The sequence below is a fragment of the Gamsiella multidivaricata genome (assembly GCF_025024155.1).
Source record: "Gamsiella multidivaricata strain RSA 2152 chromosome Unknown BC939scaffold_2, whole genome shotgun sequence".
Taxonomy (NCBI): Eukaryota; Fungi; Mortierellomycota; class Mortierellomycetes; order Mortierellales; family Mortierellaceae; genus Gamsiella; species Gamsiella multidivaricata.
In genome coordinates this window covers 392,582-413,083 of record NW_026251710.1, presented here as the reverse complement: position 1 = coordinate 413,083, position 20,502 = coordinate 392,582, and the positions used below count along the sequence as shown (strand labels likewise).

Genomic DNA, 20,502 nt, shown 5'->3' with positions numbered 1-20,502 from the left:
TTATCAAATGTCAACCTTTTCGGCGTACCAGGGCATCTAGACCACTCAGATTATGAGAGCAATTTTTGGTCACAAAGCAAAAGAGCAAAGAGAGCAAAGAGAGACAGAGGATCTTTACAAACATTCATTTCTAATAAAATTGGTATGAAATTGTTCACTTTTGATACTTGTACAATCCGGGAAGCCATTCTCGGTTGTGCTAACCATCCCATTAGGGGACAACAGGAGTTGTCGAGGGGCATGTCGCATTCGCAGCGAAGGTCACGCTCAGTTGTGAGGTTTTTCCTGAAATTGGTGGAACTGTTCCACAGCAGCTCTCAAAATCACATCCTGCCCCACGCTGAATCAAAATGCTCTTGAACTTGGACCACTCGCAGAACATGGCGCCGTCGCAACCGGGGATAGGCAGGGGCATCTCGTTGACCAGCAAGCGGACCAAGCCTTGAGGGTCTGATGCAGCACGGCGGTTGAGACGACGGCGATGGATCTTGTTCGAACCCGAGGCCTTGGGCTGGAAGACTTCAAAGGCCATGTTAGCAGCAAAGGGCGCGAAGAGACTGGAGCGGAATTCGCGCTTCGCATACTGGTCTGGAGTCATGTCGGCAGTCAGTACGACACCGGTCCGATTGTAAAGGCCCTATAGGAGTAAAGAGAAGAAAACAAGCTGAGTGTAAGTAGTCTTGCTGATAACACACGATTGCTATACTGCAATAAAGGGGTACTTACCAGATATGTGGAGAAAAACATGATAGTCTCAGAGTGGCCAAACTTGAGGTGTCCGCGGTACAAGTCAGTCGAGCCACCATCGGCACCATCCCCGATAGCATCAGGGCCACTGGAGAGTGCCAATTCGATCGATTGCATCAACGAGGTGCCCAATTTGCATCCCATCTCCTGGTTAAAAGGAACTCCAGGGCCATGGGTGTAGAAGTCATCCAGATCGCCAGCGATCTCCAACTTGATAAAGTTGTCCTGTCGGGATTTATCCTGACCATGGTTGCCCTTCTTGTCATTCTTACCCGCGATAGGAAGAAGCATTTGGCACCAGGTCGTGACATCATCATAGATCGAGGCTTCGAAACCGCACATCTGGTAGATGCGAGAGGCATCCTTGGCGGTGAAGTTAACGCCAAAAGTTGTCGACAGGTTCTGGGCGAGCACCGGGATAAAGCTGTCTTGGTACAATTTCACTTGCTTTCCTACTGCAGGCTGGTCCGCAACCTCGTTCAGGTACTTCGGGCACGAGTCCTCGACCGCCATCTCCTGATCCAAGCCCTAGACAACAGACCACGGAAGGACCTCAAAGGCGTCAATATAATATGTTTCAAGCGCTCAAACATGAGTAGCAGACGTATGATTTCATGCCGAGATAATAGAATACCTGTGGGACGGTGTAAATGTGTATGGGCTGGGAAGGTGGGGCGTCCAGATGTCTGCCGCTCTTTGAGCGGTGAGGCTCCTCATCACTGACTAATCGGTCCTCAAAGAATCCCAGGGAGAATCCGTATGCAGACTGACTGCAGCGGGACTTATGGGAGCTGCGGAACTCATAGTTGTTGGGACTATACGGATACTGATCCAAGAACGACTCGTATCGCTTCGCGAAGCGGCGTCCGATCTCATAAAGGTCGGCATCACCACGCGTTGCGAGCAAGTTTCCCCTCGAAGGAGGGTACCAAGTCTCGCTTGACTACCCATAAAAAAATAAATGAAAAAAAAGAGTTAATGGTCTGATAATGAGAACAGCGTTCAACTGGCGAGTGAGGATAAAATTTACCCAGTTACGAATCCATTCATAGCCTGGTACAGTTGTGTTACTGAGTCTCTCCGTCAGCTTCTTGTAGGCGACCGAATCCGACGCACTTGGATATCTCGTACCTGGTATCCGACGGACAAGTAAAAAATAAATAAATAAAAAGGTTCAAGAGCTATGCAGGAGCGTGTCAAATCAACGAACCAGCGCCTCTCATGTGCTCTAACGATTTGTTCGTGGGTTGTGGAGACCAATTCAATTGGACCAGGGAAAATTTACCATGTCTGCAAATCTGTGGTCCATGAGAAAAAAAATGTGGAGATTATCAGATGCTGCTCATTCAGATTATCGTGTCCAACATTTACATTCATTGCATCAAACGTCATGAACTCAAAATATGAAAAAAAACGCGACTTACAAGATGAAGCTGCACAAGCTCGTATCCATCAGGCACATCGTCCAATGAACCCTCAGGTTTGTCCTCATGGGGATAAGGCGACTTTGTACCCAATCGCAAGCGGATCCATTCCAGGTCTGCATTCGATTTGCCAGGCGATGCCTTGCCTCGCTTCTGCAGGATTTGGCCGTGTGCACCACTAAGAATTTCTTCCGCAGCCTCATCCAAGACCTTCGTATTCACAGAGAGCATACGCTTGTCAAAGACATGACCGGAGGATAAACCATGGGCTGGGGAGGCGGTGAGGAAGGAAATCATGGCAAAGACCGAGAGCGCTCCGGTGATGGTCAGGACGGTCCAGGGTCGTCGAGGCGTGGACTTGCTGGAGGAGGAGGGTTCGTTCAGTGCCATTTTGAAGATACGAAATGGTCGGACCAGACAATGGATCGGCGGAATGTGTGCGTTTGAGGTAAGGATGGGGCGGCGTGTTACTGTAAGGAAAAGGAGGAGTTACAAAGAGCTCTGAGGAAAGTTGACAGGGCAATCCAAGCTGTCGCTTTTATAGGTTTAATCCTCCCGTTCTCGGGCCGATCGACCAGGACGCCTGCTCCCTATAATGATTCCGCATAACGGAGAACATCTCGGTCTTGTATTCGAAAGCATTTGAATAGGCAACAGGATTGGTCTTGGTTAACTGCAGGCTTAATGAAGCTCATAGGTCGATACTACAACAAGCGCGTCTTGACCCAATACACGCTCTAAGCGACTTGGAGTGCACGACTTGACCACGTTGTGCAATGGGGCGTCAAGAGCATCGGTCAAACGATACCCAATTGGATTCTGTACGTTGTTATGATTTATTAATTATTGGCGTAAACACGTTATAGAACTTTCCAAGCGCGTCCACTTTCTCACTGACGCCTCCCTCCAGGTACTTCATATTTCACTATTTAGCTCGGTTCTATTACAGCTTAGACTTGACACTATCTGTATCCTGCTGTCCGTCCCCTCGTGCAATCTCGAGCGCTAGTCCGGCAACTGACTCTACCAAAGCGGCGTATACCTTGGCTTCTGCCGAGCTCGCCTGTCCACGAGCCACGCGTGCCCTGATTCCGTGCAGAATAACCGAAAGCTATTTTTGCCCACCACAACACATTTCGAAAAAACAAAAAAAGTGGTTAGCATCTGAAAATTCAAAGAGAAAGCATGAATTACAAAAACCAGGGCTATACAGTTGGTTCTCCGAAAGAACGAATGCATCATCAATCCTGTGAAATCCTTACTCTGAAGAACGAGAAGGCGATGCAGAACATCCAGTTCTCGATCGGGTAGGGTCTCGAGGTTTGCTGGCAATACCGCTCTAGGAGTGTATTCACTGGAGGAATGGGCAGATCCTTTTCGGAAATGCCCCGGAGTCCACCCATGGGGTTGCCCTCCATTGCAGGAACGTAGTATGGGTTCACAAGGTTAGCCAGATCCGAGAATGGGTGACCGATCGTCGACAGTTCCCAGTCGAGAATGCCAATGACACGTGGTTCTGTTGGATGGAAGACCAAGTTATCCATCTAGAATAGCGATTGAGGAGTATAAAAATCAGTAGACCGCGTATTGTTAATGCACATCTCGTTCGGATGCATAGCGTTTGCTACTTCGTGACAATTGTTTAGTATCAGTAGTATTTCTTTTATCGCTATTCATACCTTGTAGTCTCCATGCACGATCGAGGTCGAGTCCTTGACCTCGTGCTTCTTGAACCAAGCTGCCAACTCATCCATACCAGGGATAGGACCGACCAGGGCACCCTCAGTATCCTTGACGGCCGCCTGAGCAGCAGCGACCTTACTCAGAGACGCGATTTGGCGGCTATAGAATCCCGCGGACTTTCCATAGCCCTCAAGCCCAACGGCCACATAGTCGACCTTGTGCAGCTTTGCGAGCGTGTCGATTGCCGAGATCCAGCTTTACGACGAAAAAGAATAAAAAATCCTGACTTAGTACGCAGAAAAAAAAAAAATCGGACGAAAACAAGAATAGGTCTTGCTATCATTTTTTCGTCTGAAAAAATAGTTCAATAGACTTACCACTGACGACGTTCCTCAAAGGGCAGCTTCTTCAAGGTGATATCCGAAAAAATGCGTCCCTGCAAAAACTCCATAACCTACATTTTTTTTTTTCATAGCACAGCAAAAATAATAATAATCAATCAATCAACAAGAGCAACACCCTTTCCTTCAAATGTTATATCAGATCAAATGTCTCCATCTTTCTCACTCTCTCTCCCATCTCTGTTCGTAGCACTTACATAGAAAGGTGTTCCGATGACAGAAGAATCCTCGCAGAGAGTGTAGACCTTGGGCACGGGCACATTTGATTTCTCGCCCAGGGCCTTCAAAATCCTGTACTCGCGCTCGACTGCGTGAGCCGTCGACGACAGCAGCGCTCCGGCTGGCTTCTTGCGGAGGACATAGCGCGTGTTGCTAACATATTGTGTAAGGAAGTATCGTGTGAGGAAGAGCTGAATCCATAATTTATCCCCACATACTGGGACGGTGCTGGAATCATTTTTTCGATCGATCACTTTATCATGTAAAAAAAAAAAGGGCAGAAGCAATTGATGGCAAGTGGGATACAAAGACTTACTTTGCGTCCGTCAGGAGATAGGTGGGATTACTTTGACCCAGCTTGAACTGAGATACCTTGACGGGGACAGCGAATCCTGGAATGGCCTTTTGCAAGTACGGCTCGAGCTGGGCAGCTTCCAATTGATATCTAAAACAGAGGGATTGGAATGCGGTAAAACATGCCGAGGGCAATTGACGATGGCAAAGTGGCCGATAGGTTAGTGCTATGGCTCGCAATGGGTGTAATAAAAAGGGGGAGCCGAGATGACCGAGGAGTGAGGTTCAGGCACCAAGTGTTTCCCATCGAGCGAGAGAAGGGTAGTGGTATATTATTACCCTTTGCGAACATCAGTTGTGCTTTGTCCGTGTTCCTTGGGTGCCATGGTGAATGAGATGAGCGAGGCGGAGAGTGAAGAAGGTGAGGAAATGAAGTGAAGAGATGAATGTGAAACCGAATGAAGTGTTACTTGATGCAAGTATATGCAAGAAAAAGACACTGCCCGTGCTAGTCCTTCCCCCCGCGTGCTGTGGGGAAGAAATAGTGGTCGGCATGCGATCTGGCTGGTCAATTGCAGACAAGGTTCAACTGTGATCGGCCGGATCACTTACAGGAACCATCGGCCCTCTGACTTCTATAGTATCCAGTCCTCGGCCACGGATTTTATTCATCTTTATTCTTCTCCGCTGGCGTCCCTTTCCACGGACAAGATCGTGTCATCACAAGTTCCCCTCCGGCTCACATTTATCAGAGATCCTATCGTCCGGTCCCGACTCTCCAGCTAACATTCAAGAGGGCTACCTTTAGCACTACGCCCTCTTTTCTTATATCGTGATACAGCATCCCACTCGCTTGTTCTCCTGATAGTTACAATTGCAACGCTCATTGTTCTTTTCAAAGACATTTTATTTGCTTCAAAAGGGTCTCAAGAACAATAAAACACCTTTCACCAGAAAAAAAAGAGTACTTAGGCGCGACGCTTGTCCTGGGGCTTGGCAAGGAAGTCAGTGTACTGCTGGTAAGGAGACATGGTGAACTTGGTCTCGGCCCAGAGGTCGGGGGTCAAGTAGCTGTAGGTGTTACCAATGGCGGCAAACGTAGCCTTGACAAAGTTGCCCAAGGTGCGGGTCGAGCCGAAAGCCTGGGTGTAGCAGTCAGTGACACCAGCGAGCTGAAGCAGCTTCTTGGGGACAGGGGCAGCGACAATGCCGGTACCGCGGGGAGCTGGGACCAAACGGGTGACGGCCGAACCGCACTTGCCCGTGACCTTGCAGGGAACGGTGTGGGGCTCGTTCAAGATCGAACCCCAGTAACCGCGACGGACAGGGATGACCGAGAGCTTGGCAAGGATGATGGCTCCACGGATGGCCGTGGCAACTTCCTTCGAGCACTTCACACCCAGACCGACGTGGCCGTTCGAGTCTCCAATGACAACGAAGGCCTTGAAACGGGTGCGCTGACCAGCACGGGTCTGCTTCTGGACGGGCATGATCTTCATGACCTCGTCCTTGAGAGAGGGCAGGAAGTAGTCGACAATCTGGTACTCCTTGATGGGGAGCGAAAACAGGTAGATCTGCTCGATCGACTGGATCTTGCGGTCCTTGACGAGACGTCCAAGCTTGGTAACGGGGGTCCAGGTCTCCTTCTCATCCTTGCCTCCACGTCCACGTCCACGGCCACGGCCGCGGTCACCACCACGTCCACGACCACGTCCAAATCCGCCACGTCCTTTAGTATCAGAAAAGGGTAACAAAAGAGAGAAGGATAGGTATTTAGAATGCCGCCTTGATATGAACGCTGTGATCGAGCATTGAAGCCGTTTGAAGTCAAAAAAAAAATTATCCTGTCGTGAACTGATCTCTGCGCAAACGTCCTGAAGGTTGATGAAATATTAATCGCTAGAGATAACAGCACGTATTGACACTGTCATTTTTTTTTGTCGCGTTCGATCGCACTGCTGCTACTGAGAAATAGATCCTGATTCCGATCAGCCTCTCCCTTTGTTTGTCGCGAGCAGTTTCCTGATCTCATGCCTGCTCAAGAAGCATGAGCCCAAATTGATGGGGTGATGCGAGCCATAGATACCATGCCTATGTTTCATCCTGCTCTTTCGCGCTGCCATAATACCGCCACTCCTGCTTCCAGATGTCGCCATATAACAACACCGCCATATTACACAGGTCGAATCAGATTCTCCATCCTGTCAGTTGATACGACCGCATTACTGCCTCCATATCCATGCATCCTGTATCCAAATTGCCCATCGAAAGATCTTTCCCGTATGGCAGATCAATCTCCGTCGTTGGATCTGATCTTGATGATGTCCAGAGTACTGATTTAATCGGTAAAGTTCCTTGACACTGAGCTTCTTTGATGTCGGGTCCTTTTTTTTTTTTTTCTCACCTCGCTGAGTATCGGCCGTTGCTGCGTCAGCCATTTGCTATATGGAGGTAACAAGAAGAGATGTCAGACTTGGGTGGTCATGTGTAGATCAATCTTTAAAAAAAGTTCTCAGATTGATCAGTCCTTCCAGACATTCTCGTGATACGCATGGTTCCACTCGACACCAGCATCCTGATAACCACCCAGCTAATGGATGGATGGTTCCTGCATGGCCCCCTTCTTATGCCCCGCCCCCAACCGATGGATGATGGTCGCTAGGATAGTCCACGGACAAAAAGGGGGATAGACATCACGTGTATTTACATTTTTCTTGATAATTAGATTGAAAAAGAAAGAGTGAGCTGTCCTGGCCTTGACGAGGGACTTATTCGATTCTGACCATTAAGGGTTTTTTAGTTTCTCTACACCACTAGATGGTGGACCTTCAGCGGGACCTCGGGACAGCACAGATAGCCCTGCCTAAGTAATCCTAGATCACAATAAAGATCGCATTGTTCATGGTTGTGTCTTCAAGATTTTATTATTACCCAATTTTCAATAAAGGGGTGGGTGTGAAGGCGTTGCACATATTTTATTTGCATCGCATAGATCTTAGCATAGTTCGCGGTACATGGGTCCCAGCGTCTGTTGGGTATAATGAAGCTGCTGCTCCTGAAAGGTCAAGACGCTAGGTTGATATCTCGGCTCTCCATGCGGTCCCACAGGCTCTTCCCTCGGGTTCCATCCTGCATTCGCACCATTGGCGTGTCCCTCTGCCCCTCCATCATTATATCCATGGCCACTATTGGACGGACCGTTGTGTGACACTGGATGTTCCTCCTGAACATAGCTGGACATGTGTGTGATTTGTCGAAGGGGAGAATGTCGGCGAACGCCGTTGGGAAGATAATCGTGGTTTGCAGTGACGGTTGGGTCGACATCTTTATCCATGGGATGTAGCGGTCCAGCTGGAGGTCCGACGTGCGGTCCTGGATGGGGACCTGGATGCTGTCGACCTGCATGCGGACCAAGGCTCGAGTATCCATGAATGCGCGGCCGATGTCCACCCCTGGAGCTGAGGGATCCGTAGTACTTCGCGATGGACGTGCATCTGGGAACAGGCTTGAGAAGCTCACGTTCGCATCCCACACAAATCCTGGCTAGACAGACCTCTCCTACTCCTCCGGAGCTCATCCTGCGAGACATTGCGATCGGCGCCATTCCAACGTCGTTCGAGCCAAGCGGTGCACCCGTTATCATTAGGTGGCTAGATGTGCCGCTCAAGCTGTTTCTCATGATCGAGGATGAGCTCGGTCGTCTGCCGGCGGAGAACGTGATCGTAGGGTTCTGTGAGTGCGGTTGCAGATGGCTATAATGGCTCGCATACACATTCTCGGCGCTCGCAACATCCATGCTGCCTCGACGAGAGTCTGAGGCGATGCTCCCTGTGATCGAGGTTGGAGCGCCGTTTCCAAAGAGACCAAAGATACTTAGTCGCGACTTCTTGCCAGCTCCGGGGACCATTTGCCAAGATCCTCTACGGCCACTACCGCTGCCGACACCTCCGAGAACGCCTACGCCACCGGCAATACCACTGGCGTGTCCAATGGAGCCATGCCCATCTGTCGCCACCAAGCCTGACTCTGCTGCGGTCCGGACAGGATGCAGCTGCGGAAGAGTATCGATCCAGAGACTGTGTCGCTGAAGATCAACCCTCCGCGACCAGCGCGCGAGCTGAGACTGTTGTACATAGACACAGTTCTTAGCGTCCATCAGGATCTCGGCACTGGCACACTTACTACAGAAAATGTCTCCACATTTCCGGCAGTGGTGGCGAGGGTTGGTAAAACGGTGGAAAGGAGTGAAGCAGTAAGCACAGGATTCGCGAGAGTTGTCAGGCTAAAGAAAGCGATTAACCCAGGATAAGGATGTTTAGATGTTTAGTACACACAATATACCAATGAGTTTCTTTTCTTTCTTTTTCTTTTAAGGCCTGCACAGTGTATTTTCAATGGTTTACCTTCCAATGTCTCTTATCGATCACGACCGGCCCTTTGAGCCATCGTGATAGATTCCACCAAGGGACAGAGTCATTTGCAGACTTTGAAATCGGCATCGGAGACGTCAGTTCTTGTCGCCCCTGCTGCTTGTAACTCGTCTTGGCAATCTCGATCCTTGACAAAGTCCGCAGACTCCGGATCGACTGATGGAACTGCTTCACATTATCCCTGGCCATGACTGGGACACTTGGGAGCTGTAGTAAGGTGGCCTGCGCAGATTCTGCAGCGACATTCGAAAGACTGGGCAAACTTGGCTTGACGCGCAACACACGCTCTGTCGGGAAGAGCGAGTGGTGCCAAGAGACGTGTTTTTGTCCTGTGCGTTTTCCAGCAGCGCGCGGGAATGTGTGGCAGCTGATGGACGACTTGAGGGGTTTCCCGGACTGCAACGGCCTCGACCCACTAGCTGAACTGGAACCCTCGCCTTCTAGAGTGCCGTATCCAGTGGAAGGGCAAAGGCGCAGTGAGCCATGCTCTGAGCTGTCGTCACCTTCGGACTTGACTCTTGAGCGTCGTGTAGATGTAATCGCGATAGGTGGAGAAGTACCTCCTTCAGTATCGAGCAAGTGTTGTGATGTGGGGGAGGACGATGATGTCGCAGTGGCGGTTTCAATGACAAATCGACGCGATTGCTTGTCTTCGGAGCTGTTACTGCTATTATTGCTGTCGTTGAGTCCTTGATGGTTGGAAGAGAGCTTCACCCCAACACCTGAATCGATCCGTTGAGGGCGATGCAGCTCATGCATACTTGGCAACTTGGTGAGCGCGACATGAGTGGGCCCTGCGATAGATTGGCGAGGTTGGTCTGCCAAGGCACTAGCACGCGAGTCGAGTGTCGCCTCGGGGGCCTTCTCGGCCTGTCCATTGACTTGATGGCCGCCATTCACCCTCACCTCCACGGTATTGGCATTCAATGGCGTCACATTCGTTTGAGCACCACCAGCATTTGCCCAAACGCTTGATATGACAGGACGACGGACTGGAGCAGCGTTGTGTCGATGATGCGGTCCAAATGACATCGCGGGCGCACGCATGGTATGGTTTCTGCGGTCCTGCTCAGGCTGAGATGCCTCTCCCAGTAGAGCCGTTAAACTTGACCGACGAACCACTTGTTTTGTGATGGCTCGCTTCTGTAAGAAGTTTTCGTCCAACCTTGGTCGGTAATGATGAAAACCCGAGCGTGGATATTGACTAGGGTGTGGTGATCGACCTTTTGCTGCCGCCCTCGCTTTGGGATCATCGCGAACACCGCAGTGATATTCCTGCATTGACTCCTCATCCTCTTCCTCGTCCTCGCCTTCATCCTCTGAATAAGAGTAGTCATCCTCTTCCTCCTCATCCTCGTCATAGTCCTCGGAGTACTCGTCGTCATATTCCTCATCGTATTCATCTTCATCATCCTCTTCATCGTTCTCCTCATGCTCTTCATCCTCCACGTGTAGAACGTTGCGTGTCTTTGTCAGGTAAGGATTAACAGCCGGTTCTCCTGCGCTGGATGGGATCGTTGACGGAACCACTCCGCTCGAAGTGCTGTCCAAGGATGTTCTCGAGGGAGGTTCTGTTACGTCGCTTGCGGCGGTTTCCTGCACAATCGGCCTCCGTTCATGTTCACCAGATAAAGCATTACCGCGAAGCTTGTTGTTGTCGCACCCGTTGTCAACAGCAGAGGAATGTGCCATGCCATTATTGCCATCTTTGCTCCAGGCGCCTACGGCAATGGTCATCTGCCTGACCAACTCCTCTTGTACCTTCTGAGCGCTACCGGCGCTCTTGCTCTGGTTGGTGGATACGCTGACGGCCATCGAAATATCAGGGCGCGATCTGAGGGTGTTGTGGCAGGGCGGCCCCTGCTCAGTGTGATCGCTGTCGCTCCCATAAAGGCTTTCATCATCATCCATCTCGCTGTCCTCCTCCTGGTCGTCGTCGTGATCTGCGATCTCATCGCTATACTCGCTGTATTCTTCGTCATCGTATTCACTATCATCGTCACTGTGCCTGCTATCGTTCTTCCATTCTAGGGGGTACAATTGGTCATGCTTCGACTGACCATTTGTGTGACCCTGCGATGTCACAGTGGGCTCCCCCTCCCTTGTTTGATCCCTTGGACTGTGCGGGAGCGATATCCTGACTCCAGTTCCCGCATGGATGGGTTGTTGTACCTTATCTGTTTGAAATGCGGGTAATCTGCCATGATGTTGAAGTTGATGCTGATGTTGTTGGCTCCGATGCTGGTGCTGTTGATACAAAGACTGGTTGTGTGGTTGTTGTTGATGTCGATGCTGTTGATGCTGGGGGTTAGGACGTACGTGAGGTGGAAGTGGTGGGGGCTGCTTTAGCATATGCTGACGTTGCTGCTGTTGTTGCTGTTGTTGCTGCTGCTGTTGCTGGAGATATGTCATGATGGTCGAGTCTATGCAGGCCTGAATCTCGCGGGGACTATAGTTTGTGAAGGTCAATGCTTCAAGAGCTGCTGGATGGACGGCGTCGTTGGTTGGTGTGTGCAAGAGGGAGGTGCTTGTCGGGTCGATCGTGACGCGAGACGACATGGAGGGCAGGGGTTGAGAGAGGTGCTGGATCCGATGGTTGATAGATCTCTACAGCAGCTGTGACATTCTGTTTGTGTTTGAAGTATCATAGGTCGCAAGTCGCAAGGCGTAGGAAGTGGGAGACGCATGGCTCATGTTAATCCAGGTTTGAAGGGAATCGTATCTGACATCTTCACATACGAGACTTATATCATCAGAGTCAACGATACCAGTGGTGTCTGTCAGTCGCAAGGCGCGATGCCATACCCAGGTGTCCGTCCCTGATTTTTGTGTTTCATTTTATTTGCGTTTTACTCACCTCTGGTTGTTTCGATCCTGGCAAAAGTGGTCCAACAAGACACGGGTCCCCGGTCGTGTGCTTGGTTCTGCGATTGGGCGAGTCGTGTGGTTAGGAGGGTGTATGTTGTGTTGTGTGTGTTTGTATGTGGTGTCCAAGCAAGGAGGGATAACTGAGACTGGTTGTGGCCCTGGCCGTGCTCGTGATCGTAGTCGTGGTCTTGGTTGTTGTGCTGGAAAAACAGGCGACAAAAAACAGAGCGAGGGGTTATTTTAGAAGGGATTCAGGTACGACAGAAAACAAGCAGCGGGGATTGGTGGTCGGCGAGAGAGGATGGAGAAAGAAAAACAAACAAACACAAGATGGAGATAAAGAGAGAGAGAGAGAGAAAAAAGAAGGACCAAAACAGACACAGGGTAGAGTACACGGCGGAAGGGAGAAATGTGTGTGTGTTGTGTATGTGTTGTGTGTGTATGTGTGTGTATGTGTGTGTATGGGGTGAATGGGGTGATGGGTTCACAAAGGGCAAAGGGTGTATGAGTTTCGTCTAGACGTGAATAGTATTCTTTTTTTTGAGTTGTTCACGTTGTGGAGGAGATGATAAATTTATTCAGGTCCAACCGACTGGATGTCCAGCTGCGAGTGAACGTACTGTTGCAAGGCGATGGGATTGGTTGGATTGGTTGGATTGGTTGTGTGTAGACAGATACAGCAATTGGGTCTTCAAGATCCAGTCTACGACAGAGCGTGAGCAAGGGAGAGAGAGAGAGAGAGAGAGAGAGAAAAGATGGTGAGACAGAGGGGGGCAGTGAGGGAGAGGGCGAGTGAATGAAAAATGGTCATCAATGTAAAATGCAAAAAGATATTGGTTGAGTGGACAGGGAGATGTGTTGCAGGACAGAGATGATAATGCAGATTATGAAATGAGGGATAGTAGGCAACGTGGAAAGGACTCCTTTGGCTGCTCCAGGTGGCAGAAAGAGGGGGAAATAGGAGGGAGAGAGAGAGAAAGAAAGAGAAAGAGACGGGCGCTAAATCGAAGGAAGGAAGGAAGGAAGAAGGATCTTACTGCTTGTTGTTGTTGTTATTATTGTTGCTGCTGCTGCAGTTGATGTTTGTGGGTGCGTGTGTGAGTGTGAGTGTGAGGGCGGGCAGGAGGGGGCAAAACAAGAAAAAGAGAGAGTATGAGTGTGATATACAATCGAGCAATTGAGGGGGCAGCAACAACAAGAAGAGGAGGAGGAAGAAGAAGAGAACGAAGGATGGATTGGAAGACAAGAAAAGGACTTTTGGTCCCATGGCCATGTGTACGAACTAAAATATAAAAAAAGGTTGTTTATCGAGTACGAATCGAAGGGGGGTGTATGAGAGGGATGAGAGACACAGTGAGGAGGACGGAAGGGGGTTCATACTCTTCACTGCACCCACCTCGCTCTACTTCTCTTTGGGTGATCACTGGGATTCCTTCACACAACCCACCCGCTTAGTATCATCATCATCAAGCCCCATTATCCGTATCAGAACCGGCAAAGACCGGCACTACCGACAACTTGCGACAAGCACAATCGATACACACCGAGTTACATCATGTCATTGGAACAAGGCAAGTGAACAAAGATAGAGACCCGAGGGAATAAAAAAAAAAAGGCGCATTTTTTTGCAACTACACATCTCCAACATGTACACCAAGTATAACACCGCGTTCACCTTGACCTTTTAGTCCCATCATCCCCATTAGACTAATGCATTTCATTTCCTCAATTGCATCCTGCGACTCCATGTAGGCTCCATACGAAGAGATCCGTCTATCATCTATATCCGATATATGAATAAAAAAAAGGTACCCAGGGAAACGGAGAGAGAAAGAGTGAGAGAGAAAGAGCAAAAAGGGGAGTGTGGCACGCGGACAATTATTACAATTACCGAGCCTTGTGCAGCCCACCCGGGGCTCGTTTTAGGACCTCGCAAAAAATCTGACAAAACCTGACAAAGCCCGATAACCTGACAACCTAACGCCATCGCAGATATCTGGCAGGATTGGCCCACGCAGATGCTTTAAAAGAACACAGCATGTTGACAAAACAACAACATCATCAGCAGCATCAACACAAGACCATGTTATTCCATGTTGTGCGCCCTAAGAGATTTCCCAATGAACATGTGCCACTCACATCCTGGCCTTCTTTCCTGTAACTTGCCCTTTTTTCTTCCCGTTTTCAAAAAAGCTTGTTTGTGTATTTTTTTTATTCTTTTCCGCATTGTATGAATGGCTGCGTGTGATTATGATAGCAGAGCATGAATGGAAAAAAAAAAGAGATAGATACAAAAGGAAGATGGAGTGGCCAACATGGCTTTGGTTTCTACTTTCTAGAGAGGGTTTAGATTGCTCAGAAAAACTATGCGTGCCATATAGCATATAGTATACCCAGCACCGCTTTTTTTTTTTTTTTAAAAAAAAAACAACTCCCCCTCACTTGAGCACATGTACACTTGTACACTAAACATGCATACAAAAAAAAAAAAATATGCGGGATCTGAGAAACGCGTCCGCTATTCAAAAGCTGAAATCGAGCGTATCGAAATTCGCATTTGCGCGACAGTTTTTTTTTTTCACATAAAAGAAATGCCTTCCCACAATTTTCACTGGACTATCTAAAACCACACGCCAGGGTATTGGATGGGTCAGCGATAGAAGAAGTTATTTGGTCGATTGCAACGTTCATATCATGTGCATGTAATATGAAAGCACAAAAAAAAAGAAGATATGCCTGCGTCTTTCGTTAGAGGGAAACAACGCGTGTGGGGGGATGAAAATTCGAAGGATGATCGAACCCGTATAAATGAACTAGTTCAGATGTCGCTGCCATTATATAACATGTTGTTCTTTTGGAGAAGTCATTCTTTGCAAAAACACCGAGTGGGGTCATTGACCTTTGGAGATGGTGTCATTGGAGAGCTCGTATTGCATGCACAAGATCGAAGAAAAAACAAGGGGTGGTGGTGAAAGAGGGGTAAACAGCCGCTACTGGTGTCCTTTTTAGGCGTAAAAATTCTTTTTTTTTATTGCCGCTTCGTTGAAGGCGTCTCCGTAGAATCCGACTCATTTCACTATTTCACTGGAGTATCGCTCTGCATATCGCTCTGCATATCGCTCTGCGTATCGTTCACTTCTTGTTCCAGTCTTGTCCATAGTTGAGCCATGTTTGCGTGTCGGTCACTCTGTCTTGCTAGCTGGAACACTAGCCTCGAGGATGTCGAAGATCGCGCATGTCTTGCTAGCATGGCCTTGAAAGCCGCTGCATGCTTATCCACGGTCTCGGAAATTTGTTCCTACCACCCGAAAGAAAAAAAGAAAAAATGCAAATGCAAAATGCAAATAAGAATCGTACAGTGTATCGGTAGCTACGATGGGTAGGTAGTATTTTTGGGGGGGGGGGGGGCCAGGCCATGGTGCTTACGCTGGTCACTTTGTCATCTGGCTTGGGCCGGTACCAAAGCTGAAAGGTCTTTCGGTCCGGCAACAGTTTGATCTAGACCCGATACGCCCACCCATTGCTCATTAGTCTCATCATTGACGCTATCCATCCTCCCTCCTCACCTCCTCCCCACAGAGCTCTGCATGAGTTCAACACCAGATCCTACCTCAGTTATTTCCAGATAATTGCGGTCCAAGTAAGGATGGGGTAGCACATCGCGGGCATATGTTTGCTCTAATGCCCTCCATCCAACATTTTCGAACCCCCGAGCTTTCGAGGACGCCGTACCATCCGAGCCCGCTGCTTCTTGCTGAGGTTGGTCGGTAGTATCATCGGTGCTCCTGATCTGGCTCTCCTGAGCATTCTTCCCTTTTGCTGCATTGATTCTCTTGGGTGATCTTGATCGATCGGTTGCTAAAGGCCCTTCCTGCACAAAATATTAATATTATATTCGTATAAGAAAATAACGACAAAAAAGCACATAATCCCTTTGTGAGAATGGGCGCTCAATTTGTCTCCATCTGTATTCTGCTCTGTAGATTGAATGAACATGGCAGCTTACAGCTTGACGGATCGCACGTTTGTCTGGCTTGAAATACATGCGAAACTTCCCAGGGATCGCCACCTCTTCCATCACTGTCCTTCTGAGGTCATTCGTCTTTACTGATTCTGGATTCGACCCTGGCTTTGTTCTTGGTGGCCGGTCCCGACTAGGACTGGATGTCCCGGCTGGTTTCACTGCCATACCGAGGATCCCATGGCTACTGAACGCCCTGGAGTGGCAAGTATTCAAACGCCCGGTTGTCCTTGGTATCGTCTTCAAAGCTGCTTGATATATGCATCGACTCGTAAACAGCATTCTTGATGACATTCCTAAACTTGTCATGCTTGAGATCATCGAGCTCAATTGCAGACTTCCTGATGTCCAAACTTCCGCCTAAACTATAAAACGCAAACGCTGAGCTATGTGGACTGCTTTGAGACTGAAGATGATGTTTATTGAGAGGGAGTACAGGCACGTTCTTGCATGAGAGGGAAAAGAACAGAGAACTAAATTACAGGAGAAAACGTGCGCAAACGGGAGGAAACTAAACGAAAAATGAATGGGTGACGCTTTTACTCGACGGTGACAGACTTGGCCAAGTTGCGAGGGAAGTCGACATCGACGCCAGCCAAGCAAGCAAGGTGGTACGACAGAAGCTGGAGAGGGATGATGGTCAACAGGCCCTGAAGACAGTCAATCGTCTGGGGAACGCGGATCGTCTTGGTTTCGGGGCTGATGGCATCATCACCCTTGTTGCAGATGATGATCGGCTGGCCCTTCCTGGCCGTGACCTGCTCCAACGCAGACCGGACCTTGGGGTACAGCGAGTCGCGCGTCATGATCAGGATAACGGGCATGTTCTCGTCCACAAGCGCAAGGGGTCCATGCTTCAGCTCGCCCGCCAAGATGCCCTCGCTGTGCATGTACGAGACCTCCTTGATCTTCAGCGCTCCCTCCAGGCACGTCGCGTTCTGGAACCCACGCCCCATGATCAGCAGACTCTTCTCCTTGTGCAGCACATCCTTGGCAAGGCGCTGGAGCTCCTGGTCGATGGCCAGCACCTCCTTAATGTGCGACGGGAGCGCATGGAGACCGTCAATGATCTCGTTGCGGCGGGCTGTCATTGACGTGCGGTCCTCCGATAGCTGGATGGCAATCATGACCAGGGCAATGTATTGGGAGGTATAGGCCTATGTCGATAAGAAAAGATCACAGAGCAAGATAGAGAAAACAATGCAGCAACACGGTTAGTTCTCGCTGTTCACGAACGCACCCAGCCAAGGTCCTATCATCATCCTGAACATCCATCTCATCGAGTCCATTGCTCCGTTGCCCCGTTGCTCCGTTGCTGTACCTTGGTGGACGCGACTCCGATCTCGGGACCAGCATTGATGTGGACACCGCAGTGCGACTCGCGCGAGATCGAGCTTCCGACAGTGTTGGTGACACCGACGCAGAGAGCACCACGCTCAAGGCAGTATCTCATCGCAAGGATGGTGTCGGCAGTCTCGCCGGACTGGGAGATGAACACGCACACGTCGTCGCGGAAGATGGGGGTCTTGCGGTCCAGGAAGTCGCTGGCCAGCTCGGTCGAGACGGGGATCTCGGTCAGCTCCTCAAAGATGGCGCGGGTCTACGAGGTATGGTATGGAGCAACATGCATGACTGTTAGATCCGCTATATCGAGAACACCAAGGTACACACACAGCAACACAAACACACAGATCCAGTCTCGAGACTTACAGCAAGAGCACTGTGGTAACTGGTTCCGCAGGCAATGAACACAATGCGACGGCAACGGCGGATGGTGGGCAGGTACGACTTGAGGCCCCCCAAAGTGATCTTGTGGGTGTCAAAGTTGACGCGGCCACGCATGGTGTTGACGACAGAGTCGGGCTGCTCGTAGATCTCCTTCTGCATGAAGTGGTCGAACGATCCCTTCATGATCTCTGCCAGCTCGATCTCCAAGGTCTGGATGGAGCGGATGGAGGAGATGCCGTCATCGCGGCGGAGGCGATGGATGCGGAGCTCGCCCTCGCGGATGTTGGCGATGTCGTCGTCGAGGAGGTACAGGACGGTCTTGGTGTGCTCGACCACAGCCGAGGGATCTGAGGCCAAGAAGTACTCAATCTGCTGAGGAAGGCCATCCTCGCTCAAGAAGGCGCGGGACTCGCTGCGACGCAACTGAGGAACCTCAAGGGTGTTCAAGGTGGTGGGGGCAGCCTCTACCTCGCCGGGGACTATGAAATAAAGAATCAATATTTTAACGCGTGTCCTGGCTGTTGATATAGTCGCTCCAAATATCTTGGTGACTTACGCTCCTCAGCAATACCGCCGAACTCGACATCGACAAAGTCAACCTTCAGCTTCTTGGGGGTTTTGACACCAATGAGAAGGGGTGAACCACGACGGGTGGCGACAACCTCATTGGGGAAGTGAACGCTCTTGAAGATCATGGCAAAGGCTCCCTCCTAAGAAAATGCAAATCATGAACACGAGGCCCCTGTAAGTTAAAGGGGTAAACAGATGGCTTTCCCGAAGGATGGCTGCACATTCCAGAGTGTTGATCGCTCTAGTCTAACAATAGCAACAATAGGAACGATCAAATGGAGTATGGCTTACCAGCTCCTTGACAACACCCTTGACGAGATCGGTGAAGGTCAACTGCTTGTTGCCCTTCTGAGAGTCCCAGATGTACTTGGCCAGCTTGGCAATGGCCTCGGTATCGGTTTCGCTCTCAAAGGTGTAGCCCTTCTTCTCGAGAACAAGCTTGAGCTCGCGGTAGTTGGTAATGATGCCGTTATGGACGACCGTGAATTCGTTCTTAGGATCCGATCGGTGAGGGTGAGAGTTGGTGCGCGAGGGCTGACCGTGAGTGGCCCAGCGGGTATGGGCCATGCCGCAATGGGAGGTGAAGGTCTTTTGCCAGTTGATCGTCTTTTGCTCTTCAACCAACTTCTGGAGGGAAGCGACCTTTCCGACTTCCTTGTAGATCAAGACTTCCTTCTCACCGTCGCCATCAATTGCCAGACCTGTTCATTTATGAGCATACAGAGCAAATGCATTAGAATCCAAGGGAGAATTTAGGCATTCCGTGAGAAAAAACAAATTGGAAAAAATGCAGAGAAGGAGCGAGGCAACTTACCGGCAGAGTCATATCCACGGTATTCAAGGCGCTTGAGACCATTGGTGAGGATGTCGGCAATGGTCTGACGATCGACGACAGTGAGGTAATTGAGATAGGCAAAGATTCCGCACATGTTTGGGTTTGTATGGCTTTTAGTTCTGGAAAGTGAGGGGTGGTGTGGATTACAGATAGAGCGAGGGAATTGAGAGATAGACAGCGGCGCCGAGTAGCTTAGAAGCGAGGGGTGAAGGAAGGTATGGAGGAGGGATGAGATGAAGTGGAGTGGAAAAAGAACAGATGAGGAGAGAGATGAATGGGGCCTTTTATACTCGTCAAGAGACCTTGTGAATCAGACCGGCATCAAAGCCAATTAACTTCATTTACCAATTCTATGAAAGTGCGCTCTTATTCTTCATACGCCCAGGACCACTCTAAATTTGAACTTGTTCTTTTCTGTGCTTAGACACACATACACAAGCAGACACAGATCATGGTTCCTGTTCATCCTTGGTCCTTGGTCAAAAAGAAAAGCGGCCCGCACACAGTTGGGTTAGTACTAAAGGGGGGGGGGGGGGGGGGGATCTTGCTGTGCATGAATCCGTCGCGTTATCTTTAGCCGTGATTCCTGTCTCCAAGCAATGGGCAGCTCGCGGGAGGAATCTCCCCGAGACCCCTTGCTTCCAGTTCTCAAGTCGTCCAGTGCTTTCCCCTCACCACCATCATCACCACCATCATCACCACCACCATCACAATCACCACTCCACTATCGCAGCAACAACAGCAATAACAGCAATAACATACACTGCGACACTGCGATGCACGACACGCAATTGATGTCTTTAACACCCCTGGTTCCCCTGGACTCAAATATGGCGCCGTGCCCCCCACCCCTCCTGAACACCGGTCCAAGGATCAGACACAGCGGTAAGATCCCCGTCCATCCTGGGGTCGCCGTGCGCACCAATGGGGCAGATCCAAAAATAAAACTTGCAGCAGAGGTCCGACGGGCCTGAGCTCGTGAAACATAAAAATAGTACTGGACAGCCATACATTGCAACTTTAACCACCGCCAATGACATTCCACGGATACCATATGCGTTTCTACGGTGAATTTCGCCGCCTACTGAGGTCGTTTTATCATTCTATTTTATGAAATGAGTATATTAGGTAGCGGGCAGGATCTACTACCGAAAATGTGAAATTACAGATGCTGTTTCAGCAGCAGAGCAACAGCAACCACACCAGAGGAACAAGCCCCTATTGCTGGCGGTGTTGAAAAAGAGGGCAAAGGACGCAGGCTGTCATTGAGGGATATGAGTGA

The 20,502-nt window shown here is 49.8% G+C and overlaps 6 protein-coding genes across 6 annotated transcripts; all 6 read right to left on the bottom strand.

The window, feature by feature from the left end:
- Nucleotides 1–211: 211 nt before the first annotated feature.
- BC939DRAFT_498395 (histidine phosphatase superfamily) lies at nt 212–2,561 on the bottom strand (the record flags this gene model as incomplete). Its single annotated transcript, XM_051559808.1, has 6 exons — nt 212–637; nt 727–1,275; nt 1,382–1,690; nt 1,778–1,878; nt 2,033–2,045; nt 2,172–2,561. The coding sequence occupies 6 exons, from the start codon at nt 2,559–2,561 to the stop codon at nt 212–214; spliced, it is 1,788 nt and encodes a 595-aa protein (XP_051417446.1).
- Nucleotides 2,562–2,992: 431 nt separating this feature from the next.
- On the bottom strand, nt 2,993–5,285 carry BC939DRAFT_488810 (kinase-like domain-containing protein). Its single transcript, XM_051559394.1, has 7 exons — nt 5,108–5,285; nt 4,791–4,919; nt 4,453–4,627; nt 4,232–4,308; nt 3,851–4,109; nt 3,434–3,715; nt 2,993–3,282 (listed from the first exon to the last, which is right to left on the bottom strand). Exons 1-7 carry the CDS (start codon nt 5,152–5,154, stop codon nt 3,115–3,117), a joined length of 1,137 nt encoding a protein of 378 aa, XP_051417445.1. The 5' UTR covers nt 5,155–5,285; the 3' UTR covers nt 2,993–3,114.
- Nucleotides 5,286–5,727: 442 nt separating this feature from the next.
- On the bottom strand, nt 5,728–7,208 carry BC939DRAFT_435148 (40S ribosomal protein s2; the record flags this gene model as incomplete). Its single annotated transcript, XM_051553446.1, has 2 exons — nt 5,728–6,497; nt 7,173–7,208. Coding segments are annotated over 2 exons (797 nt in total), but the record flags the coding sequence as incomplete, so codon positions are not given.
- A 555-nt stretch (nt 7,209–7,763) lies between these two features.
- On the bottom strand, nt 7,764–11,757 carry BC939DRAFT_498392 (uncharacterized protein; the record flags this gene model as incomplete). The annotated part of the gene is made up of 2 exons (XM_051559807.1): nt 7,764–9,050; nt 9,172–11,757. 2 exons carry the CDS (start codon nt 11,755–11,757, stop codon nt 7,764–7,766), a joined length of 3,873 nt encoding a protein of 1,290 aa, XP_051417443.1.
- Nucleotides 11,758–15,740: 3,983 nt separating this feature from the next.
- On the bottom strand, nt 15,741–16,517 carry BC939DRAFT_100405 (uncharacterized protein). The gene is made up of 2 exons (XM_051549836.1): nt 16,073–16,517; nt 15,741–15,933 (listed from the first exon to the last, which is right to left on the bottom strand). The coding sequence occupies exons 1-2, from the start codon at nt 16,406–16,408 to the stop codon at nt 15,925–15,927; spliced, it is 345 nt and encodes a 114-aa protein (XP_051417442.1). The 5' UTR covers nt 16,409–16,517; the 3' UTR covers nt 15,741–15,924.
- Nucleotides 16,518–16,626: 109 nt separating this feature from the next.
- BC939DRAFT_418469 (uncharacterized protein) lies at nt 16,627–19,314 on the bottom strand (the record flags this gene model as incomplete). The annotated part of the gene is made up of 6 exons (XM_051553036.1): nt 16,627–17,244; nt 17,409–17,687; nt 17,798–18,279; nt 18,372–18,525; nt 18,677–19,086; nt 19,200–19,314. The coding sequence occupies 6 exons, from the start codon at nt 19,312–19,314 to the stop codon at nt 16,627–16,629; spliced, it is 2,058 nt and encodes a 685-aa protein (XP_051417441.1).
- Nucleotides 19,315–20,502: the final 1,188 nt, after the last annotated feature.